Source organism: Perna viridis, chromosome 5 (assembly GCF_037379345.1).
Source record: "Perna viridis isolate PV_CMFRI_1.1 ecotype Kerala chromosome 5, ASM3737934v1, whole genome shotgun sequence".
NCBI classification, from domain to species: Eukaryota; Metazoa; Mollusca; class Bivalvia; order Mytilida; family Mytilidae; genus Perna; species Perna viridis.
Window position 1 is genome coordinate 50853363 of NC_142449.1, and position 24036 is coordinate 50877398.

Sequence of the window (24036 nt, forward strand, 5' to 3'; positions counted from 1 at the left end):
TCAAGACATGTTCAATCGTTTTCTTCACCATTTATAAACATGTTAACTTCATTTAAGGAGTAAATAGATGGAATATTAAGTCTAGATCGTTTGATTTCAAAGTTTTTTCTTGATTCTCAAAGTTATCAAAAAAGTCTTTATGTGCAAAAAGAAAAATTGCAGCAGTGAACGTTGTATTTATTCTTATTCCAATATGTGTGCATATGACCTATGTTGTTCATATTTACATTTGCAAGTGAGTACAATCCAGTAAACGTGTACGTACAATAAAGTCAATCGCCGACACATTTTGTCAAGGCAGAATTTACAAAGAGATCCAAAATTGTAAAAAAAATAGCCAAAAGTAGTCCGTGTTTTTACTAATAGTTTTCTTTATTCCAAAACTTATTTAACAAAATCTATAGGTCAGAGACAATTCCATTAATGCCTAGTAAGACCGGCTCCCCAAATTAAGGTTTGGAATTGCATCGTTTTTGGTCTAAGTACCTTTATTGTTGATGGATTCATCATCATGATCTTGCTCAGAAACAACGTTATGCGTTCAATGCTTTCCAAAAGAAACAACAAACCAACTGAAACAATTATACAAAAGACAATTAATGTAATAAATTGATAACGAAAAGAGAAAAAAAATCCTTAAAACATAAAAAAAAAAAAACAAAACAAAAAAAAAAGAAATAAAAAGAAACAAAAAAAACCAAAAAACAAAACAAAACAAAACAAAAAAAAAAAAAAAAAACCAAAAAACAAACAACCCCCCCCCCCAAAAAAAAAAAAAAAAAAAAAAAACTATACTAATGTTACAAAAACATGAATTTGAAAATTAATATAAATCATTAAACAAAGCAAAAACATCAGAGAGAGACCATCCAAAAGAAAAGGAACAACAGCAAAGCAAAACAAACAAACAACAAACATACAAATAACAAAATTTAAATAAAACATTGCTGATATATTATAATTAGGTACGCTACTTAAAATCTAGGTAATTATATGTAAACGGTATTTATTGCATACTATCTACAACAGTTAAAGTCTTACCAGTTCAAGTTTTTTTTGTAATTGCGACTTAGATGTTGTAAACCTTTTTATAGATACATTATCGCTACATGTAAATATTTCATCATATGACCAGTGCAAATAAAGATTTTGTTAACGACAACAAGTACAATTAGACTTCATATCATTTGAATGCAACGAAATTATAATATACATCTTTAGTTTAAAAAAATGTTATTAAAACGATGTTTAGGTTCTTGCCCACAGAGCAACTGGGATGTGTGCCCCAGGTGGTGGAATGGGGTACCCCTGGCGTGTTACATGGTGGGCTTGTCAGGCTATAATACGGAAAACCTGACCGCAAACCATAGTGGTGCATCGTGTTGGGAAAGATGCCACGTTCCTCGGACGTTAAAGAACCCTGCTGTGGTATTCGATAGGAGTAGGAACCTTTGCACTCCGCCACAGGAAGCTGAATTGCCCGACCTTACCCATTCCCCCTTTTTCCAGTGGCAATCAAAATTTGTCGACCCTATTATCCTTGTGACCCATCCCTTTTTTCATTTCATGTTCATTTTATCATCCATTTCATGTTCATTGTCTGAATATAGCTGAAATATTGCTGCTCGGACGTTAAACCCCAACAAACAAACAAAACAAATCAATCCATAGCTCACAAACTTATTTATACAAATGTGTATAATAATATTTGTGTGTTTTTTTTTATTTGTGTGATTTCGAGTGATGTCGATGAAAAAATCAGTGCTTTATTGTATCATTGATTTTAAACAGAACATAGTGTGTACATCCTTGAATTAGAAAAAAGAACGATGAGTAAGAATAAAAATGATGAAGGAAATTTTGGGTAAAATCAAGACATGTTCAATCGTTTTCTTCACCATTTATAAACATGTTAACTTCATTTAAGGAGTAAATAGATGGAATATTAAGTCTAGATCGTTTGATTTCAAAGTTTTTTCTTGATTCTCAAAGTTATCAAAAAAGTCTTTATGTGCAAAAAGAAAAATTGCAGCAGTGAACGTTGTACTTATTCTTATTCCCATATTTGTGCATATGACCCATGTTGTTCATATTTACATTTGCAAGTGAGTACAATCCAGTAAACGTGTACGTACAATAAAGTCAATCGCCGACACATTTTTTGTAATTGCGACTTAGATATTGTAAACCTTTTTATAGATACATTATCGCTACATGTAAATATTTCATCATATGACCAGTATGCAAATAAAGATTTTGTTAACGACAACAAGTACAATAAGACTTCATATCATTTGAATGCAACGACATTATAATACACATCTTTAGTTTAAAAAAATGCTATTAAAACGATGTTTAGGTTCTTGGATCGAAATAGTTTTATAAATGGTATCCAAGAACTACTTGGGAGTCTTTTTTCAATCCATAGCTTACAAACTTATTTATACAAATGTGTATAATAATATTTGTGTGTTTTTTTTATTCTATGAATCATTTTACCGATTTCTTTAAATTTTGACAAGGAAATGTAATGTTGTTTAAAGTATAATACTGTGAAACTACTATTTTTGGAGGGGAACCGATTTTCGTAGTTTTTTTATTAGTGTATACTTGAAAACCTCAAAACAACGAATTGAATAATCAAGTAACTTATGTTTCTTCCCTAATCCACGAATTAAAGTACTTTTACAGTATGTATTATGGATTTAATATATTTTATGCAATATCAGTGTCTATCTTCCTTCCCCTAATTCTGCTAACATCCTTTGTCTTATCTGTATCAAAAAAGCGAATGACATTGCAAAGGATTAACGCAGAACATTTTCTTGTTAAATCCTCAAATATGATTACTATGTCTTACATAACACATCAATAACTTAACATAGAATAGGCGATTCATAAATTTGCATAACAAAGACAAATGATGACCATGACAGAGATTTTCCAAAAAACATTCCAATTAAGGGATGCGCGAAAGTCCTGCTTCGACTTTCTAATTGACATATTTAATAAGATCGGTGTATCGCAACGTTAAACTACATAGCAAAAAAATGTTATATTTTACACTGCATGTATTCACAACATATTTCATTTAACATCTTGGATCAAGACAGAAATCAATAAACATAATATGATTGATAAATTATTCAATAATGACTTCAGTAACTATGTACGGAAATATCATTACAATGGGTGATGGTTGCTTTTTGTACATGGTTCTTTCTGCTGATGTAACCATTGATTTACAGTTTTTAACACTACAGCATACAAATGGAATTTAATCACCCCGGTGTTTTCGCATCACAATGACGGAGGGAGATTTAGCGTGCTGTAAATCTTGTTTGGAACCCACTCTATTGTTTGAAATGCCTATACCAACAAATCATTTCATCCCGTAAATGGACAGAGACCCTTTTGTTATTTTATTTAATTGATCATCACCTTTTGCGATTTTTAAGGTGTCAAATTTAGAAAACAAATCATGTCATCTAAATTTGAATATAAACTTGATGCGGAGGAAATATTAGCTTGTTTGGCAAAATATTATAATTCGGGCTTGTTGGCATATTCGCAAGTTCAAATAATGTTACAAGTGTGGTATACTGTACAAGTAGTATCAAGGCGTAATGTTTCAATACATGTTTTTTTTCAAAATATGCTTCAGGAACACCTTTTTGAATTTCCCATCTATGTGTAAAATAACGACATTATACATCAGTCAAGTAGATTGACTTCTATATGCGTAGTTCGTTTATAATGATCACAGTTTACATTGATAGGAAAGATGAAATTGTACAAATCACGAGCCCACTATATATAATAATTCAAGGCTTCGAATCACATGTATTTATTTTTGTACCAAAAAAAAATAATCTAATCAAACCAAAATGGTACTGGGTAAACATACATGTAAACTTGGCACGGGTTTTTACCAGTCATACCTTTTATATTCTGATCAAGTTTATAAGTCCATACATAGTTTTTCGTCTACTTCAAGACTTTAATAGTAAAAACTTGATAAGCACTGATCTGTTAATTCGTTACGATATTTCATGAACAAGTATTGCCTAATTCCGTGTTAATTATATTCAAAAACACAAAACAAAAAACAAAAAGAAATATAAACTGACGAACCAGTATACGATAGTAATCTAAAAATTATAATCTAAGGATAACGGGTCACACATAACAAATCTCAATGAACCATCGGTAACCAATATTCTTTTACATCCATTCATTCATACATATGCAACAAAATGATATAATACAGATCTTAGAAAAACATCATGCCAAATTTTTATCGAGGGAACCAAGATTTTAGCGAAACTCAAATGATTACAATCCAGGGAAAAGCCTAGACAAGACAAACACACACACACACAACAAAGAACATTAAATAACCCAAATACTACATACAATGAAATAAAAGTAAACTAGAAACCCAGACTTCACTTAAAACAGGGAACATGAACTAGGTGCATCGTTAAGGTAAACGTCCTCTGTTCTAGAAACAGCCGCCGAGCTGCTCATAAAAAAAGTAAAGTCCGGAGTAGGCGAAAGAGAAACGGTCCACTGTAATGCGTTGAACAAATCAGTTTTCATAGTGCAGAGGGATACACCGTAAGGATCCACGAGCTCATGATAACGGTCATAAAACTTCTGTAGTGAAAATTCAATCTTGTATATCAACATATTCCTGTTACAAAAGTACATATTTAAGAATTCTAGCGCGGTACAAAAAAAAAAAAAAAAAAACAAAACAAAACAAAATGCATTGTTACACAAGCCCTGGCATAATGTTGTGATATGAAATATTCACATGCAGGTGCTCAAGGGATGTTCTCACAGATAAAAGAAAAACCACCGATCTCTAAAAATTCAAATAGTAGATCGGTAAACAGGAAGTAAAGGAGCTACGAACCCAAAAAAATGGGAGAATTTGCAAGTCATCATGAAATAGCAGTATATCAAATATCTTAGCATTCTGCCAGAAGAGGCGTAAAATCTGTAACAAAAATGTCCATCAGACGAACTTGAAAAAGACTACAATGTCGATCGACAAACAGGAAGTAGATAAGTAAGGTTCCTGGAAAAGGGGAGACAATGTACAAATAACAAGGATTAAGCAATATATATAATATCTAAGCATTCTTTTCAGCAGAAAGTAATGACGAGAAATAGTGACAAAAAATATAAAGGACGAACGGACTAGGTGATTACAATATAGAGTGGGGGTTTAATATTTGAAAATTATCCTTTTTCAGAGAAAAATACTACAAAACAGCAAAAATTAACACTTTATATTAATCCCTTAAATGAACGTCAACCATTTGATTATTAAATAACTTAAATCATCATACGTTACGATTCTTAAAAGTGTCAAATTGTAAACAAAAAAAATGCATGTAATCTGAATGTGAATTCATATACTTGACACAAGAAAATATCAACTCGCTTGACAAAGGCTTAGAATTTTGGTTCGTTGGCTACGCTGCTTCGCAAGTACAAATAACATTGTAAATGCAAATTTGATCTGCTGTATACATGTTTCAAGGTTTAAACTCTCAACACTATTTTTGGTAGCCATCATGAACTCGTGGATGGTTACGGCGTACTCATTTGCGCTATGGAAACTGATTTGTTCGATGTGTCATAGTTTTCCTTCCTCTTTTGTCTACCCCAGACTTGACTTTTTATGAGTAACTCGGAGGGTGTTTCTAGAAAAGCAGAAGACGTTACCCTACCTGGTCCATGCTCCAAGTTTTTAGTGGAGTCCAAGTTGCACATTTACTTTTGTTACTTTGTATGTATTATTTTAGTTATTTTATGATCTTCGTTGTATTTTTCTGTTTTTCATGTTTGGTGTTTGTCCCTGGATTACACTTCATTGATTTCCTTTAGAATCTTGGTCCTTCTGATTTCTCTTCTATTTCTTTATTTCCTTTTAAAGCTAATTTTCAGAAACTATTTTTCAAATACCGGCTTTATTCATCAGAAAAAAATTGTTTTCTTTTTTTGTAGTTCGTTCATACAGATAACAGTTTATTTTGATAGGAAAGATACCCGACAACATTGTATGAATCACGAGCTAACCGATATAAAATAGTTCAAGTCACAAGTATTTATTTAAAAAAAATCAAATAAATACGATAAAGGTTTTAAATTGGGACAAATACATGTTACTATGCACGAGTTTTTCATAACTCATGCTATTTATATAATGATTAAGCATGTAAGTCTACAAACATTATTCTTTCTTCTACAAAACCTTTAAAGATATTACATGGTTTTTTTTCTGTTTATACCAGGTTCAATTATTAACATTGCTAACAAAGGTTGAATTGGACACGCATGATAAAACAAGTAAAAAAACCCAAAATAACAATAATAAAAAAATATAACAAAATAATACGTTCAATGAAATAGAAGTAAGTGAGCAACCCATGCATCACTAAAACAGAGAGTTTGTATCAGTTGCAACGGCTTGGAAAGTGTCCTCCGTTTGTAACATAAAATTGTACATTTGGAGTAGTCGAAAAGGGAAAGCAAAACAATGCCACGGGGAATAAATCGTCTTCCATGGTGCAGATGGATATACTGTAACGATCCACGAGTTAGTTCATGGTGACGACCGTATGACTCCCATTATGCAGCATCATTACCCTATAGTTTGGTCAATAGTTTTCCTTTACTACCAACCTCTATGTGTAGGGCAAGATATGAGGCTGATTTCGCAGTGTATGTTAACCATTGTAAGTATCTTAGTTCAGAAAAAAATGTTGCACGATAAGAATATCCCCTCACACAACAATTTCAGCCAAAGCTGGAAAAGAGAGACAGAATATCAGTAATCATGCAGAAGCAATATACCAAATATTTAAGCATTCCCTGCAAAGGAAAATGAGAAATTTGTTAAGAAAATTTCCAATATGCAACACCTAAAAAACTACAAATTTAAAAGTAAACAGGACGTAGACGAGCTTCGAGCCTGAAAATTGGAGATACGGTACAAGTTATGATATAGCAATACATCAAATATCTAAGCATTCCAATCAGAAGAGGACGGACAAATTTCTATTATACAGAACCTGACAAACTACAAAAAATATTCATGACTCATCGTGTTACGATTTTTAAAAGTGTCAAATTTAGAATAAGATAAAACAATACACGTCATCTGAATGTGAATATATACTTGATGCAAGAAAAGTATCTGCTTGGTTGACAGAGGATTAGAATTTTGATTTGTTGGCGACTACTCTGATTTACAAGTACAAATAATATTGCAAATACAAATTTGGTATGTTTTACACTTGTTTCAAGCTCTAGTTAACCTTTAACCACTATTTGAAAGTAATTTTCATATGATACGGGGAATAAATCGGTTTTCAAAGTGCAGATGGATACACCGTAACGATCCATAAGTTCATGATGGTGACCATAACATTTTTGTAGTAATGATTTTAATTGCTATGTAGGAACATAACCCTATTCTAGAAGGTTTATTCTAAGTAGTAAACAAAATCGTAACGGCAAGCTCAAGGGAAGCGCAGGTTCTAAAGGGAAATTACCAATGATAAAGGAAAATGATACAAAATGAAAAGTACTCGGGATTTCACTTTCCATCGATATTTGAAGTGTAGGTCAAGATATGAAACTCACTTTATAATGTCTGTAGTGTCATTTATGTCAAATTCTTTGAGATAGAATCGATGTATTAAATTCCAGGAATATAGGGATTTTTATCAATAAAATAGAAAGCAAAATGGGCTGGCTATACGATGTTTGATCTTTTGGATAAAATAAGCTTTAAAGTCACCCTCATAATAGCGAAGGCATATGCCACCAGGAACGGAGGATATTTATTTTCATCGGAATGCCGACTGTCTGTTAAAAACACGTCTATCATACTGGACAAATATGTTGTCTATATAAAAATTCGACCATTATGACAACATCTTATCTGGTATATTTAGAAGAAGATCTTGAAACATTTTTCGGAAGTGAATCTCTGGCAAATATTACGTATTTATATCAAAGTGTTTCATATCTTTAGTATAACAGACGTGTAATGCCTTTGAGTCAGAATTTCAACTTTGAATTGGGAAATGTAGTCTATAGATACGAAAAAACATAGGTCTTAATGCTGTTATATTTGTGACTGTTGTGTATTAAGAGGAATCTATATTGAAAAAAATAGTATTTTTTCGTATCATTTCTTTCCCTTAATTCATTTCAGTTCTTTGAAGAAAAGTTCAAGAAAGTCTACGTTCACTCTATAAATGGCACAAAGGGGTTGTAATCTGTTTGCAAGAGTTGTAAGATTACGCAAGGTACCAGATACTGATTGATATGAAACTTATGCGGCAAAAATGTGACAGATATCGCAGAAGAATTTAAGCGTAAACTTACATTGCCAATTAAACAAAAAATACAATGGAACATTGTTGAATATTAAGCAATATAAGTAATTGGTATTTTTGTTTGTACTGATATTATATGCCCTTTTCTTATACATATGATATATGTTTGTACATATATTGAAGTTATAACATTCTATAAGGAACTACTAACGTATTAAACCTTATTTTATAGTCTACAAGTAGTGGTGTTTATGGTTGGCAGTGTGACTTAAAGCAATATTATAAAAGGAGACTTTATCATACCGAACCGTTGTTGTGAATAAACGATCTTTACATTGACCAATATTTAGATCCGCACATGTACACGGCCACTCCATTGGCATTTCAATATTCCGGAATTTTTCTAACATTTGTTTTTCAAGACTCGCATTGAATTGATACCAAAACGGTAGTAACACGGTAAAACGGTGACTCCCTTTATAGCTATTAGCCAAAAGTTTGAAAAAAAGCTTGGTAGTACATTTTGCAGATCGGCTTCGAATTACAATAATGGATTCTGGTAGAGTTTTGAACTCTAAAATATGGACGGAATATCACAACTATATAAAAAAATATGTTGTCGATAAAACAAACTTGGCTATGATAACATCAACATCACAACATTGCGAAATGTTGATAAGAATTAAAGATACTTTAATTCATATTCTGTAAGCGAGAAATGATATTTTTCTGACAAAAACCCGACTGCCCATCAGTAATTGTTGTGATTACATAAGATTACGCAAGTAACAATATATTGACTGATATGAAACAATAGGTGACAAATATACGACTGATATCAGATAAACTTTCATTGGCAATACAGAACATATATTAAACGTATGCGTAATATTCAAACAATAAAACATTGTGGAATATTTGAGCGATGTATTTATTATTGAAATATTGTGCATATCTGAGGAAGTTTTACACAATTTAAACAAGGCATGAATATTTTGTATTTTCAACTTTACATGATTTTAAGTAAAACTTTACATCAGTGCTTGTAGCAGCTCTATCTGGATTTCTCATTACACATTGTTTTGAAAGTAAGAATTACCAATGGTTATGTAATAATTTTTTCAATGTTGAAGATCAGATAGAACGCTTGATCGTTAACTTAACTTTGCATTTGCGTCTTTTTTACGACATTTACATATAAATACCTTGTGCGGTCAATTTATACAAGTACATATGCAAATCGATATAACATAGTTTTATATATTGAAATTATTTGAAGAGAGAAATGAAAACTATAATGAGATGCTATCTTAACTGTCTAGAATCAAAAACAGTTTATCAAATGACAGAAATTTGATCACACTCTTTGACTTAAGTACAAAAATACAACAGATTCTCAAGCACCTCAGATTTATGGAATTTTTAATATGGTATTTCAAAAGTAATAGGCACTAAAAACCAAAAAGAAACGTAGCTGCAAAATAAATGCCAGTTTATAGATATCTTTTAAATGAAAAAAACTAAATATTCCGACAGCTTCGCCAAATCATGTGCACTTCGTGCCAAGAGCATTTAATTAGTCACAGACATAAACTTGTGATTGTTCTTTCCAAAAGGAATCGCGCAAATTGTCTCATCCAATTGTTGGATAGTTTATACTTATGCTCCCTAGGTTTGTTTGATTAAAATGGAATAAATATATAGTAGTTCAAGAAAAACAGTTTTTCGCTTACTGATTGGCGATTTGTTAAGCCTACACTAAAATGTGATTTATAATATCAACACCCCTTACAAACCCGGTTTCTTTTTTTAATGGCATGTACCTTAAAATTTCATTCGTGCAAAAAAAGGAAAACTGATGCTTACATTATCTTGTAATTGTACAAAACAAAATGAGGAATAAGCAAATTATTTTCAAGTAAAAGAATAATAACTTTTTTTCCTTTCAATACATTTTAGTTCAAAGTATTTGTATGCTTAAACAATGTTGGCCTCTAATTACTAAATTGAAACAGTTATTGACAAAGGAACATTGAAGAATGAATAGGAATGACAATAAAGAAAACATGTCATTAGAATAGACCAAATAAATACAATATTTCACGAAGTTTAGCTCTGAAGGTTATGTTGATGAACACTTTATGTCTCTTTTCAATAGTACATTTGTAATTAACAACTTTCATGAGTGATTAAATTCATTCATATTCACATATTGAACCATGCTTCAAAACCATATATTTTTAGTTATTTAAGAGAAGCAAAGATATGACTATCTTTAAAAGTGTAATTGAACTTTTATAAAGTTTATGGAAATAGCTCATAGTTAATTGTACAGATCAGTATTTACTGTCATTATGCAGTATACGAATATTTAGACCATAGACAATCAACCCCCTTCATCTACAGAGATTTGTCTAGGTCTCATAATTAATGTATTTATGTCATTTTGCAAAATAAAAAGGCAGAACTTCCTCAGGATCAAAGAAGTAGATAAGGCCGTGAGCAGTAAAATTTAGTAATTCTGTAAGAACTGTTTTAAATACAAAAATGCATATACAGCTGGGAATAAGTATTGCAGCACCAAATATATTATGAATTAACGGACTTTAATTTTGATTTTTTGATGCAAATTATATTCTTGATAAAAGAGTACGAACTAACTAAATATTGTTCAGTGGAACATTTTTTATCATTTGCTTTATTGCGTCATCACTTGCACGTGCACACTTTGTACTCGTAAGTTTTAAAGTATAGTTTTTATACATGTCATTTATGATGCTTTGAATTAAAATGTTAATCCTTTTCTAAAATTGATGAAATGGGTTCGGCACAGCTGTCTTCTGACGTCTTTTCGTACACAGCGACATAAAGCGGTAATATGATACCAATCCCGTCATCAATTGATTTCAGCCTGGTAGAATATGGACCATTGGTTTAATGAAAGCCGCTTTATGTTGCATGTAAATGACGGCTGAGTTCGTGAATCGCAACAAATGTGGTCACGACGAGAGCTAAATTGCACAAACGGTTCTATTGGTGGTGGTTCAGTAATAGCTTTGGAGTTTGTGTCATATTACTGTACCCTTGACCTCATAACCGTTTGCGTTAATATAAATTTTGTCGCTGTTTTCATTTGTTTTGATTCCCTCTAGAATCTCGGTTCCCTTGGGTACCCTTCCACTACATTACTGTTTTCCAGGAGTTTATACTAAAAAGGGTAAAATACAATTGAAAAGTTCAGTTCAGTTAAACGAGAACATGGTTTGTTGTTTTTTTTCAAATTTATGTGAAAGTAAAAAAGAACCTTTTCCCAATTGAATGATAATTTTCCTCAAATTTGGAGATAATGATGGAAAAGTTTTAACCGGTGAACCTAAAAAAGAAACAAACTATTAAGCAAGCAGGTACAGTTTTAAAGCTTGTCTGTTCTTAACGAAACAAAATCATATTTGCTTATTAAACTTCAATTAAAGCGTTGAACCTTTGGTGAGATTGTATGAATGATCTCACAAGTGTGAAAAATTTAATTTTATGTTTATCATAAAGCAACTATAAACTCGTTTCAGAGAAAGAATGCTACAAAATGAATAGGAATAAAAATGAGTAATTTTATTTTCTAACTGATAACAGTTTAGTACATAATAATTAAAATCACCGAAACAAATACAAGGATTACACTGATTTTAGACTATTGTTATTTTCGTTCCAGTTTTATATACAGATTTTAGGATATATGTACCTTTTATCTAAAATCGGTTATAGATCATGAGTACAAACGAAATTTAGCCAACAAAAATAAATATTTAGTCCGCCTTTGCTTCATATAAACATTTCAGTTATTGGAATCATTGGTGATAAACATGGAAAAGTAATTAGTCGTATTGTTAGACCGAAATTGTTCATATTTGCTCCGACAAGAAGCCTCCAACAAAAAGTATCGCAGTTCATAGTTTGTTGAAATAAAGAGAGGAGGTAGTACAACTTGAAACATTTCATCAGATCAATACAAAGCCTTTTAATGCAAATCTCAAACTATCAATATGTCCTCTTATACATTAGAAACAAACATTCCAATTTTTAAAGCATAAGTACTCATCTGTTTGTATTAGCTGAAACTACTGACTTTCTGTATGCCTCAATATATTATCGACTACCATTTGTTATAATACCCATTGGAATCATTCTTAGTACTTTAAGTCGAAAGTTTAAAAGACTATGAACTTAAGCTATCATAATCCCGAATCAAAACGTAACAAATCTGTTCCAGGTCTTATAAACAACACTTGAAACAATGGGGCGGATATTCAAAGGAAACAATAAATACAAAATTATATTCACTAGCAAAACTAAAAAAACTAATGTAATAGTACACACATTTTTATACTTCTTATGAAGCATACTACAATGTAGTTATATTGTTAAGAAAACATGCGGATTTATGTTTCTTAAATGTCATTAGACTTATGTAGGTTTGCAAAAATCCACCCTAAGGTGTCGTCACATATATCCTAAATCTGGACTTATTCCACATTTACATCGAAATTATGCAATTTTTAAGAAAGTCTAATTTTCTTTCTGATTCGACTGACCATGCAATGGAAAAGAAGGGACATATTTTGCATCGACACTTGGTTCTCATTACAAGGGATGCAGCACTTGTTTTTAACACATAAAAGACTGACAATTATGTTGAGGACAAGATTTCCTTTCCACTAATGAAATATGTTGCTAATTATTTGTGTCCTGTCCTGAATAATATTATTAATCGTGTGCTTTCCTCTCCCGATGTGCATCTGTTTGTTACATCTTTCTCGTGTGGATTTAGCATCATCACCTACTTTTTATTTTACAAGGTCTAGAATTTGGCCAGTACGTCATGTAAAGTTTCAGAAAAGGTAGATTTATATACATGTTTGTGCATTAGTTAGGGCAACACTGAAAGTTTGAAAATACAGTGGTTGGTAGTTGGAAACTGACTGCGTAATAGATATACATACAACATTCTTGCTTTGAACGGTTAAAGGTAACAAACCCATATCAGATGAGCTAAGAATATAGTATTAACTGAAAGTATGTAATATTAAACATTGTTTGTTATTATATATGTATCAACTATATATAGAAAGGTCTGAAAAATTTCAACTATGTTAGAACTGTCAAATTACAGAAGCTATTTAAAAATATAGTTTGAAACATCAACATAATAACACCTAGATGAACTGTTCCGTACTACCATACATCGTGTACTAAGTTACAGCCCTAGATTAATGCTACGAGGAGGAATGACCCGGCCAGCGAAAGCTATATTTTTATATAGCCTAGCTGGCCGAGTGGTCTAGGGCGCTGGACTTTGTGCAGGTGGTGTTGCCATAGATGTCACAGCGGTACAAGTTCGAGTCCTGCGGAGGGAACGTCCATACATTTGCATCGCAAATTTGACAGTTCTAACATCGTTGAGAATTTTTCAGACCTTTCTATACGTTTACATATCTTCCCTGTATCAACTTGATCCGATGGAGCAGTGTAGCGAATAGAGTCGTCACATTCTGAGACGTTATATATATATAGGTATGACTAATGTTTAAGTTTTTGTCATGAGTTGATACTAGCTATAGATGTAGAAGAGGCACTTTATCTGGCCGATATTTTATTTCTGTCTGAGAAGGTAATCTGAGATAACGATTGTTGACATTTGTAACTTTTTCGTTTTGTTTTACGTGTGTTTACAGGATTTATATTCGAAACTAACATGCCTACATGATTAGCTATCAAAATGTTTTCTTCCCAACAATCATTTCATTTCCTCACTGTGCTCAGACTACATCATTGGTATATTCTTCATCTATAAAATTTTGTAATTATGAGGAAGATGATCGGAAGAGTATTTATTTTAGATTTTGCAAACTCTCTCTGTGTGACTTGAAAGTCAGTAAAGTACTTATTTTTTACGCGCCATATCGCAATGTCAGCAGCAATTCATAACATTTTTTAAAATGTATCGTGAGTATGAATTATTTTTTTTCAATCAATTCCATCATTTCGAACTTTACGCATCTTGTTTTCTGGGACATTTTATTACATGTGTTCACTAAATCCTGTGTGACATGTTTTTATTCGCGATAAAACCAATATTTGTCTTTATACTTGTATATGATTGTATATTAAAAAAAAACCATACATTTAAAGATATTTCAACTGGTGATATTTGCATATTGATGTTTCAAATATACAGAAGTCCGAGAGTAAAAAAAAAAAAAAAAAAAAAAAAAAAAAAAAAAAAAAAAAAAAAAAAAAAAAACAGACATACTTCTTTTCTGAAATACTGAAATTATGTAAAAAGGGATCATTTCATTAACCACTGCATGATCTTTTCATCACCATAAACGTCGGATTAAACAAGCAAGATCATTTTTGTGTTCAACACCTGTAAAAGTCTTCCGGTGTTTTTATTTTAAGATGTAACAGTTGTTAAATTACAACATATAAAGTTTGTTTTCCGTGTGAAATAACTTTAGAAATACACTGTCTTGAATTAAACCAGTTAAATCAGTTTAAGTCTTGCAGAAGTTAATACATATGAAAAAAGGAAAACAATTAAAATAAAGGTAAGCACTTGAATTCAAAAATAAACTGAGTAAAACATACATTCGAAGATATATTTTTTTCAAATAAAAGTTTTAACCTGACCAATGGGAAACAAATTACTTACGTGCAATAAGTGAGTCACTTTTACGATAGGTCGGATAATCCTATGTTGATAGAGAGATATAGCATTTATATTTGGGCACTGCTGCGACACAGGTTATCTAGTGGACCGACAAGCTATGTTTGTGCTTATATTTCGTACTTTATCTTCTACAACTACTCTTTATGAAGTTAAAAACAGTTTGTTTGCGGACAGTGATATCTATTTGTTTTGCTCTTATAGGCTCTTCATTTTAATGTCCAGAGATAAGGTTTAGTAAATTAAATGATTAAATTTTGTTGTCTAATTTAATCATTGATTTGTTAATCATTGTATTAAATTTCAGTCGATGATTAAAATACAAACTGCATCCTATAATGCACTTTAATATCAACTTCTGGCACTCTATGTTACTTAAATATAACCAGATATTGATTTTGTAGCTTATCCTTCTGAAATATTACATTTTTATGTGGCAAAAAAAAGTTATAAAGTACAATATAGTCAAAAATGTACCAAGAGTCATTTCTGAATGGTAATGGCTTTTTTTTTTTATAAACTTACACTTTCATAGTCGTGCATTCAAGGCAATATAATTTCATATTGAGGTAGCTAAGAACATGTAAATGACATTACATTCACTTCAACTTACTTAATGTAAAATGTATAACTTGTCACACTTTGTTTACATTGTTTCGAGGTCAATGGGAGATAACTCTTTACCCGGGTTTTGCTAAAAACATGGTTTTGACCCTGATGCATTATCACAAACTGTGTAAATGGTGTTTTAATTACGTGATTAAACAATTTTAATTCAGGTCCAATGGGTGAGTTAAATATAATGACATGATTTAATTTTTTAATGATTTATTAAGTTGAACAACAAGTTAATTCCATAATTAATTTTAATCAATTGATTAAGGTATTTTAATTACTTATTAAGATTAATGACAAGTTGAACAACAGACTCCAGTGAAATTCCTATTGGAACAAACTGAGCGCCGATCTTGGTTGATTTGTATGAAGGTAGGTTTATACAACGGACCGGACCGGATAAGCGACTAGATTATCATTTTAATTTATTCTCCGATCGAAATAAGTGATTTGTTATCTCTAAATAATTATTTGATCATCCATTTCATCTACCAAAATAAACCTGAAAGTGACAAGAATTACTGATACCTCTTCTTTTTCTTTATACCGAGACCTTTACTTATACACAAATGATATATAAATTTGGAAAAAAAATACTTTATTGGTGTAAACATCCTCTACCAGAGAATCAAAATTTCTAGTCTATTAGGTATACATTTAATAGTTTATGTATTACTGTCTAGCGTGATTTATGTTCATTGATTTTTATTCAAATGTAGTACATGGGCTGAGCTATCCCCCGTGCAACACCACTCATCAAATCAAAAATGATTTTTTGTAGTACCCTAATACCTACCACTTATGAATCAATGTGTCGCAACAGGAAAAACTATAAACTATTTTCGGATATTTTGGCTATTTAACAATATTTTTGTGTTTTGTTTCTTCAACAATTTACTTTCTAATTGTCAACCTCTCATTTTTTGCTCTATTTGAAACTGAAACCAGAGTTTTATCTAAAGATTTTAATACTTGTCCTACTCTTAACAGTATAGATGAAGTTCAACTAGAAGCTGAACTAGACAAATTTGCTGGATCCCTCAGGCTCAGAGAACATTTTGCTGATAAATAAGAATACCAGGATGTGGACCCTGATAGTTTTGACTCCGACCATGACGAAAGTGATCTATACACCCAAACGCTAGAAAATGTTATTGACCAAATAAAATCAGATATCAAACACTTATCCAACAACTACATTCTGTCTTTCTTCAACTTCCCACCCGATGAGAAAAAAGCATTACAGTCGTTGAAAAACCGTGACAATATAGTTATAAAACCAGCAGACAAGACCAGTGCCATACTAGATGCAATGCGTCAGCTTTCGGATGAAAGTTTTTGTAAAAAGCTACCAAGCGACCCTACTAAATCTTTCAGTAAAAAATCACTTCAGAACTGAACAAAATGTGCAAGGACAGCAGCATTACTGAAGAATAGTTAGAATATCTAAAACCAGAGGATCCGAGACCCGGATGTTTTTAACTTCTGCCTAAAATTCACGAAAAGATATCCCTGGACGGCCCATAGTTTCTGCTAATAGTCACCCTACCGAAAAAAGTTCTGAATTTGTCGATTACCATCTCCGACCTCTTGTTCAAAAGCTCCAGTCATATTTAAAAAATACCAAGGATTATTTGAGAAAAATAGAATCAATCAATCCTTTACCTCCTGAAACTCTTCCCTTGGTGTTACTTCACTCTATACTAATATCCCACACGATGACTGTATAGAAGATAGCAGAGAAGCTTGGAAATCACAAGATATTTTGGACCCCCCCTACTGACTGCTTAGTAAATTTACTCACTTTAGTTTGGAAGTGTAACAACTTCACTTTAAACGATGAACACTACCTCCAAATCAATGGTACAGCTATGGGAATAAAAATGGCTCCTTCGTATGCTAACACCTTCGTGGGTAAATAAAAAAAATAAAATAATTTCAATATCCTTAGCGAAACCCCTCTCTTTGTTTCGATTCATCGATGATGTCGACATGACATGGACTGAGTGTAAACAAAATTTAGACAATTTTATCACACATCCCAACAACGCTCATCCATCAATCAAATTCACCCATTGAATTTCTGTCACTTAAATCACATATTTGGATACTACTAAGTCTGTAAGAGACGGTGAAATGTCAAAAGATCTTCACTGTAAACCAACTGATAGTCACCAATACTTGTCTCCCAATAGCTGTCATCCAAAACGTTGTACTAAAAACATCCAAACTCTTTCTTGGGGCCCCGGTTCTGGCATTCTGTAGACCTAGGATGCCCTAGTAAGAGCAGAGATTTTAACTCAGCTCAAACAAAAAACACGGGGCCAGTGTCGACCATGTGGAGATAATGGATATAAGACCTGTAACTAGATACTACACACGAAAACATTGAAAAGCTACTGCACAGAAAAGGAATTTGCCATTTTTGGCGACGTGACTTGCAGAACCGAAAACATCATATACCTTCTCCAGTGCCAATGTGGTATGCAGAACGTTGGCAAAACAGAACAACCTTTCATCAGGCGCATGAATGGTCATCGCAGTGACTGCAAATGTAAACCAGATCTCCCACTAAGTCGCCATCTTAGATCTGCCGGACACACTCAGGAGGATCTCTACAACATTGTTGTTACGATCATAGAACATAATAAAAATTGGTCAAAATGTAAAAAAATGTCACGGGAAAACTTTTGGATAAAAAAATTACAAACAACTTCTCCAGATGAAATAAACGAGAAAAAAACATTTTCATTTTAGGTCTTGGTCTAAGGCTGGTACAGCACTATATGCTATACACCAATACCAGTGTTTTCACTAATTGTTTTAGTAGCAGGAAATAAAAAATGAATAAGAGAAAACCCAAATTACGGCAAGGGGTCTGGGGGCGGCTTAAGGCTCCCAGTGAGTCTTGCATGAGTGTTGCATGGACCTATATTCATTCTTAAATGTCATGTGTCTTCTTCAAATCATATGTAACTATTGTACTGCTCAAAGTGCAATTTTAGAAAACAAAATTACTCTTCAAAAATTAAATGAATAAGATATTTACTTTGTTATCTAATGAAATACTTGAAAAAAAATAATGTTGAATTTTTAATTAATTTTTAAGGAGAATATAATATTAGTGCTTACAGGAACATATTCTAGATTATTTTATGTGTCTAATCTACAGTCACAATATTTAATCTTGCATGTTAGTTGCATATGCACCATTTGATCCTTTGTCACTCATTGTTTGTTGCTTTAGTAACATGTAAGCAAGGCGAATGGTTTTACACGTATCTGTAGGGATCATTAACCAGGCTGTGTAAGTGTTAGATAACCTTGGGTTCCAACTAGTGCAACACTCTGTGTATTTATGTAGTAAGACTTTGACTGAATGGATACTTTATTGTCAAATAATAAAAAGGTAAAACAAAAGTACATACATATAAAAAAAAAAGACGAAATATGAGAATTCCTCTTTGTGAATCTAAGTATAAGCTGTCGTTGCTATTATTGTTTTTTTTAACTTTGATATTATTTCAGAAAGTTATTTTAATTTCATACGATTTTTGTGTGGGTTTTATTCCCTAATTTTTACCCTACCCCTATTTTTGTTTTATATATATCCCTTCCTTCCATAAATACTAGGAATACAGAATTGTGTCATTAATTGTTTTCCATTTTCTGTCATAGAGCCATCGTAAAATTGTAAAACGACCTTATGTTTGTTTGTTTGTTGGGGTTTAACGTCTGAGCAGCAATTTTTCAGCTATATTCAGACGATGAACATGAAATTGATGATAAAATGAACATGAAATGATGAAGAAAAAAGGGATGGGACACAAGAACAATGGGGTCGACAAATTTTGATTGCCACTGGAAATAGGGAGAGATGGGTAGGGTCGGGCAATTTAGCCTCCTGTGGCGGAGCCCTATTGTTCCTACTCTGGGAGAATACCACAGTAGGGTTCTTTAATGTGCGAGGAACGTGGCATCTTTTCCAACACGGTGCACCACTATGGTTTGCGGCCAGGTTTTCTGTATTATAGCCTGACAACCCCAGCATGTAACACGCCAGGGGTACCCCATTCAACCACCTGGGGCACACATCCCAGTTGCTCTGTGGGCAAAGCGCCCTAGCCCCCGGCTAGGTTTCTGAGCACTATTTAGTCGCCTTTTACGACAAGCTTAGCGCTGCTGCAGGCCTATTCTTTTAACACCCGGACCTGCAAGGGGCTAAAACGAACATAAGACCTTAATGAAAATCATTTGAAGCACATGCTAACGACACGACGATTGACATTTGAACTCATCGGTTATTACCTTCCACGCCGAGACGCATGATTGTTTAAGACCGATCCCTATCCGGATTCAAAGTCCGATATAAGAAGGATATCGGTCATTCAAATTATTCTATGTAAATTTTACCATCATTATGGGATGTTAAAGATATTTAGACGTTTAAATATACAGGCTAAGGCGCATTTGTTAAAATGACGAATCCTGAACAAAAACGTCTAGGTCAACTGAAGAACAATTTAAAAAGAATGGAATATAGATACAAGAACATCAAAGAAAGGTTCCAAAAAAAAAATTCACTATATCCCAAGAAGTAGTCTGTTACAGTACAAGGCAAAGAAAAAGTGTAAAAGAACCCCTTGTGTTCTAACATACCACGCCAGTCTTAAAAACAGCCACTATACCATTCGTCAGCACTTGGCCTCTGTCGAGAGAAATTAAACATTATCCGAAGTCTTTCCCGAACCACCTATGATAGCTTTCAGACAGCCAGACAGTTTGCGTAGTCTGCTTGTGAGGGCTGAAATATCTTAGCCGAATTTGAGTCCAGGTGAGAGTCGCTCCTGTGGTGACAAAAGGTTGCAACTAAATGCACCACTCGTCATTATTCACAAGCACAGTCACGGCGAAACTCTACAAAATATTTTGTAACGTGCACTTCAAGAGGGCTAATGTGAAATATTTGCTTCACTTCCCTATCTTTGGCCTTTAATATGTTGGTGAGTCTAAACAGCCTTTTCACAAGCGCTAGAACGGACACAGGAGCGATCTAACAAAAAAGCCTTTACTCCCAGTAAGTCAACACTTCAGATTACCAAACAACTGCCTCGATGATTTCAACAGAAATGAAAATTTTTATCGTGGAACAAAACACAATCTGGAGCAATCTACCGAGAGTGAAGCGGGAGAGATTTGATTAAAAGTGTTTTACACCCATATTACCAAAAAACATTTAGTTCTTCCTAGTTTGTATTGTTTCTTATTACAGTGTTTGTAAATATTTTTAGTTTTATAATTCAATGTTCAAGATTAGCACACAACCAGTGTCTATAACACAGTGTTCAAAACCTTTGTTAACTGTCAATAAAATTTTATACGTCAAGGGTATTCATCTGAGTTGTGTTCACAAACAATTTGAACTGATTCCATAAAAAGTCCTATAAATTAAACTCTACAAGTTATTGAACGACGAAAACGTCACAAGTCATTCTATATATTGAAATTATCAAAAGTTTTTTCATAAAAGATATTTCCTAGAAATTCCCCCAAGAAAACAGGTCTCAGTATTGGAACAAATTGCTAGTTCAGAGCATGCCAACAATGTAAATCTCAAATTTATGGCATATGTGTAAAAAAGTGTAATTTTCAGAATTTCACATTTTCTTTTATGTTCCACGTTTTGATCATCTTGCTGAGCAACATTAGTTAAAACAAATTATCGTCATATATGATTGACAAACCATCGAACTTGTGAAATATTACTTGATTTTACTCATTATGCCATTTAACATGATATTTCCTGTTTTAGGGCTGTTCACATTGCATTCTTTTAGTCACCGTCTGTTTCAAGTTTCCACACGTCCCTATATTGTTGTACTCGACACCAGTTTAGTGATTTGGCAATTAATAACCTTTTTAAAAGAATCAATTCGCAATAGCTAGCTGTATCACCAAAAAAAAAGACCACAAAATAAAAAAAAAAAAAAAAAAAACACACAGTAAGGACTTAAACTTTACATTTCAATAATTGCATTCTATAAGCACAAAAACATGCGCTAGTATCATCTGACATTGGTAAAATTGAAATAGACATTTTGTTTTTCTCAATCATTGTCAACTATATAAACACATATCTACTGACCCTGACACTGCGAAGACAGCCTCATATCTTGACCTACACTTAGAAATCGATGGTAAGGGAAAACTATTTACCAAGCTTTACGACAAACGTGATGACTTTTTATTCAAAATTGTCAACTTTTCTTGCATCTGTGGCAACAACCCTTCAGCACCTGCGTATGGAGTATTCATATTATGACTCAGAGTTTGTCTGACTTAGAACGTAAAAATTGAACCACTATTCTGTCTTAAACAATACAAAAAGAATTGTTGGGACCCCTGATAAGATCATCTTTAATCATTCTTAATTACAATATAATAAAAGAAAAAAGATGCAATTACCGTATATCCGTTACCCATTGAGTCTTTGTATTTTTTGGTGCATAATTTCTTGGTAAATGTGTGGAATGACTTTACACACTTTACTGATACCCCGATCACGTGGATACACACAATATGGCTTCAAAGGGCATTTTCTAAATTAAACATATTGATATATCCACGCTGTTTGTAAAAAGCCAATCAAACTAAGACTTGACGCTTCAAGAAGGTCTGGAGCGCCTGCCAATGTGCAAAACTAAGGTTTTTTTTCTGAATAAAAACCATTGATGTTTTTACACAGTACGTTCTACACGGGGCATATAAAACGGGGTATATGGTAGTAAATAAACTTCGATATTGATTTTGTATTTGTTGTTTCAGTATCTTAATCGATATTGCTTTAATATAATAAATGTCTGTACTTCCATGAGAGATACCTACCTTTATTTTATAAATGACAACCGTTACTTTGAAAATGTGAATACGAAGAGGTGTGAAGCAATATTTCAAATAGCCGTTATGTGAGAAAAAGGGGTGTAAAAAGCGGTTATATTAGCTGTTGGATTTAACTTCCACATTATTTTTCCCCATTTAACATTAATTCAAATGTAGAGTAATTTGCCTTTTAAAGAAGTAAGTGAAAAACCATAAATTTGTGCTATCCTCTTTTGATCTTTCTACAAAAGACGATAATTGTGATATACCGTCTATGTACTGTATTGCAAAAGTCCACAATAATCAGTACAAACAACGCTACATAGCTGGATCTGCAAAATTCTGCAAAAATCTGGAAGACTTTTGACCAGACTAAACGACAAATGCAGACTTTTAATTCCGTATTGTCAACTTTCCTTCCATCTGCGGCTATACCCCTTCAGCACGTTTGGAGTTTTCATATCACAACTCATACGGAATGCCAGAGTTTGCTGTAACTACGCATACTTTTTGAACTGAGCAATACTCTTTACAATTAGGCCTCTGGTACAGGGTTATGTTGTAACAATATTGAAGTCATCACAACAGAAGTTTCATCTGCATCATGAAATCGTATTTGTTCAACGTTTCATAGTTTTCCTTTCCTCTTTTGTCAACTCTTGTTTTGATTTTTTATGTTTCTAGAAAAGTAGAGGACACTTACCCTATCTATCGATGCACCTGGTTTTAGTGAAGTCATAGTTCCTTATTTAGTTTTGTTAATTTGTATGCATTATTTTAGTTAGTTTATATTCTTTGTTGTGTGTGTCTGTTTTCCATATCTAGTCTTTGTCCTTGGATTGTTTCCTTTTGATGCACGGTAGAATCTTGGTTCCCTTTATTACTTTTTAATATTATACATCTATGCAGTTCTTACAATGCGTTTGTCAACATTCTTTTGAGAAGAAATATTAATATTTTTAAATGAATGGTTGGTGCCCCGCGGTACCCCTTTCTCAAATTAGTAGTCAGAGTTAAGACAATTCTGTAAGCGAGTATGTAAGTTCACTGTCTTTCTAAATTTCTTTGAGGAACTTGAGTACTGCGTTTACATGAATAAACTAATAAATAGTTGTTTTTTTTTATATTTGATTGTATTTTATTCTGGTGTCTTTGTTCCTGTTTTACCTATAGTCATGTATTTGTATCTTTTACTCTCGTTGCTCTTAGTTGTCCCTCTGTTTCGGTTTGATTTTTGTCAATGATTGTAAATGTAAACGTTAACGAAGTACCAAGACGTTTGTTTTTGGTGTTGAATTTCTTTTGATTTTGTATATAAAAATATAATTTAAATGCGCAGTAATTATAATAAGGATATAAGAATAGCAATAAGAAGCAGTCGATGTTCCGGTCACTTTAATTCTTTGAACGTGCATATATCGTTTTGTAGAAATAATTAAAGATAATCAATATATA

General features: G+C 32.6%; 1 protein-coding gene and 1 long non-coding RNA gene across 3 annotated transcripts in view; one reads left to right on the plus strand and one right to left on the minus strand.

Annotated features, from left to right (window-relative positions):
• LOC148618136 (uncharacterized) overlaps window positions 1-15154 on the minus strand; it is a 28061-nt gene extending 12907 nt beyond the window's left edge. The window contains exons 1-2 of one of the 2 annotated variants that reach the window (XM_088586024.1): window positions 15073-15154; window positions 487-572 (exon numbers count right to left, since the gene is read on the minus strand). In XM_088586024.1, coding sequence (XP_088442150.1) covers window positions 487-513 — 27 coding nt within the window. In that variant the 5' untranslated portion in view covers window positions 514-572; window positions 15073-15154. Of the gene's footprint in view, window positions 1-486; window positions 573-1041; window positions 1071-15072 lie in introns of those variants that run through there. The other variant, XM_088586023.1, reaches the window with a different exon arrangement.
• A 25-nt stretch (window positions 15155-15179) lies between these two features.
• LOC148618137 (uncharacterized) lies at window positions 15180-16888 on the plus strand. Its single transcript, XR_015922664.1, has 2 exons — window positions 15180-16074; window positions 16693-16888. It is a non-coding gene; the product is annotated as an uncharacterized LOC148618137 (long non-coding RNA).
• The last annotated feature ends 7148 nt before the right edge of the window (window positions 16889-24036 follow it).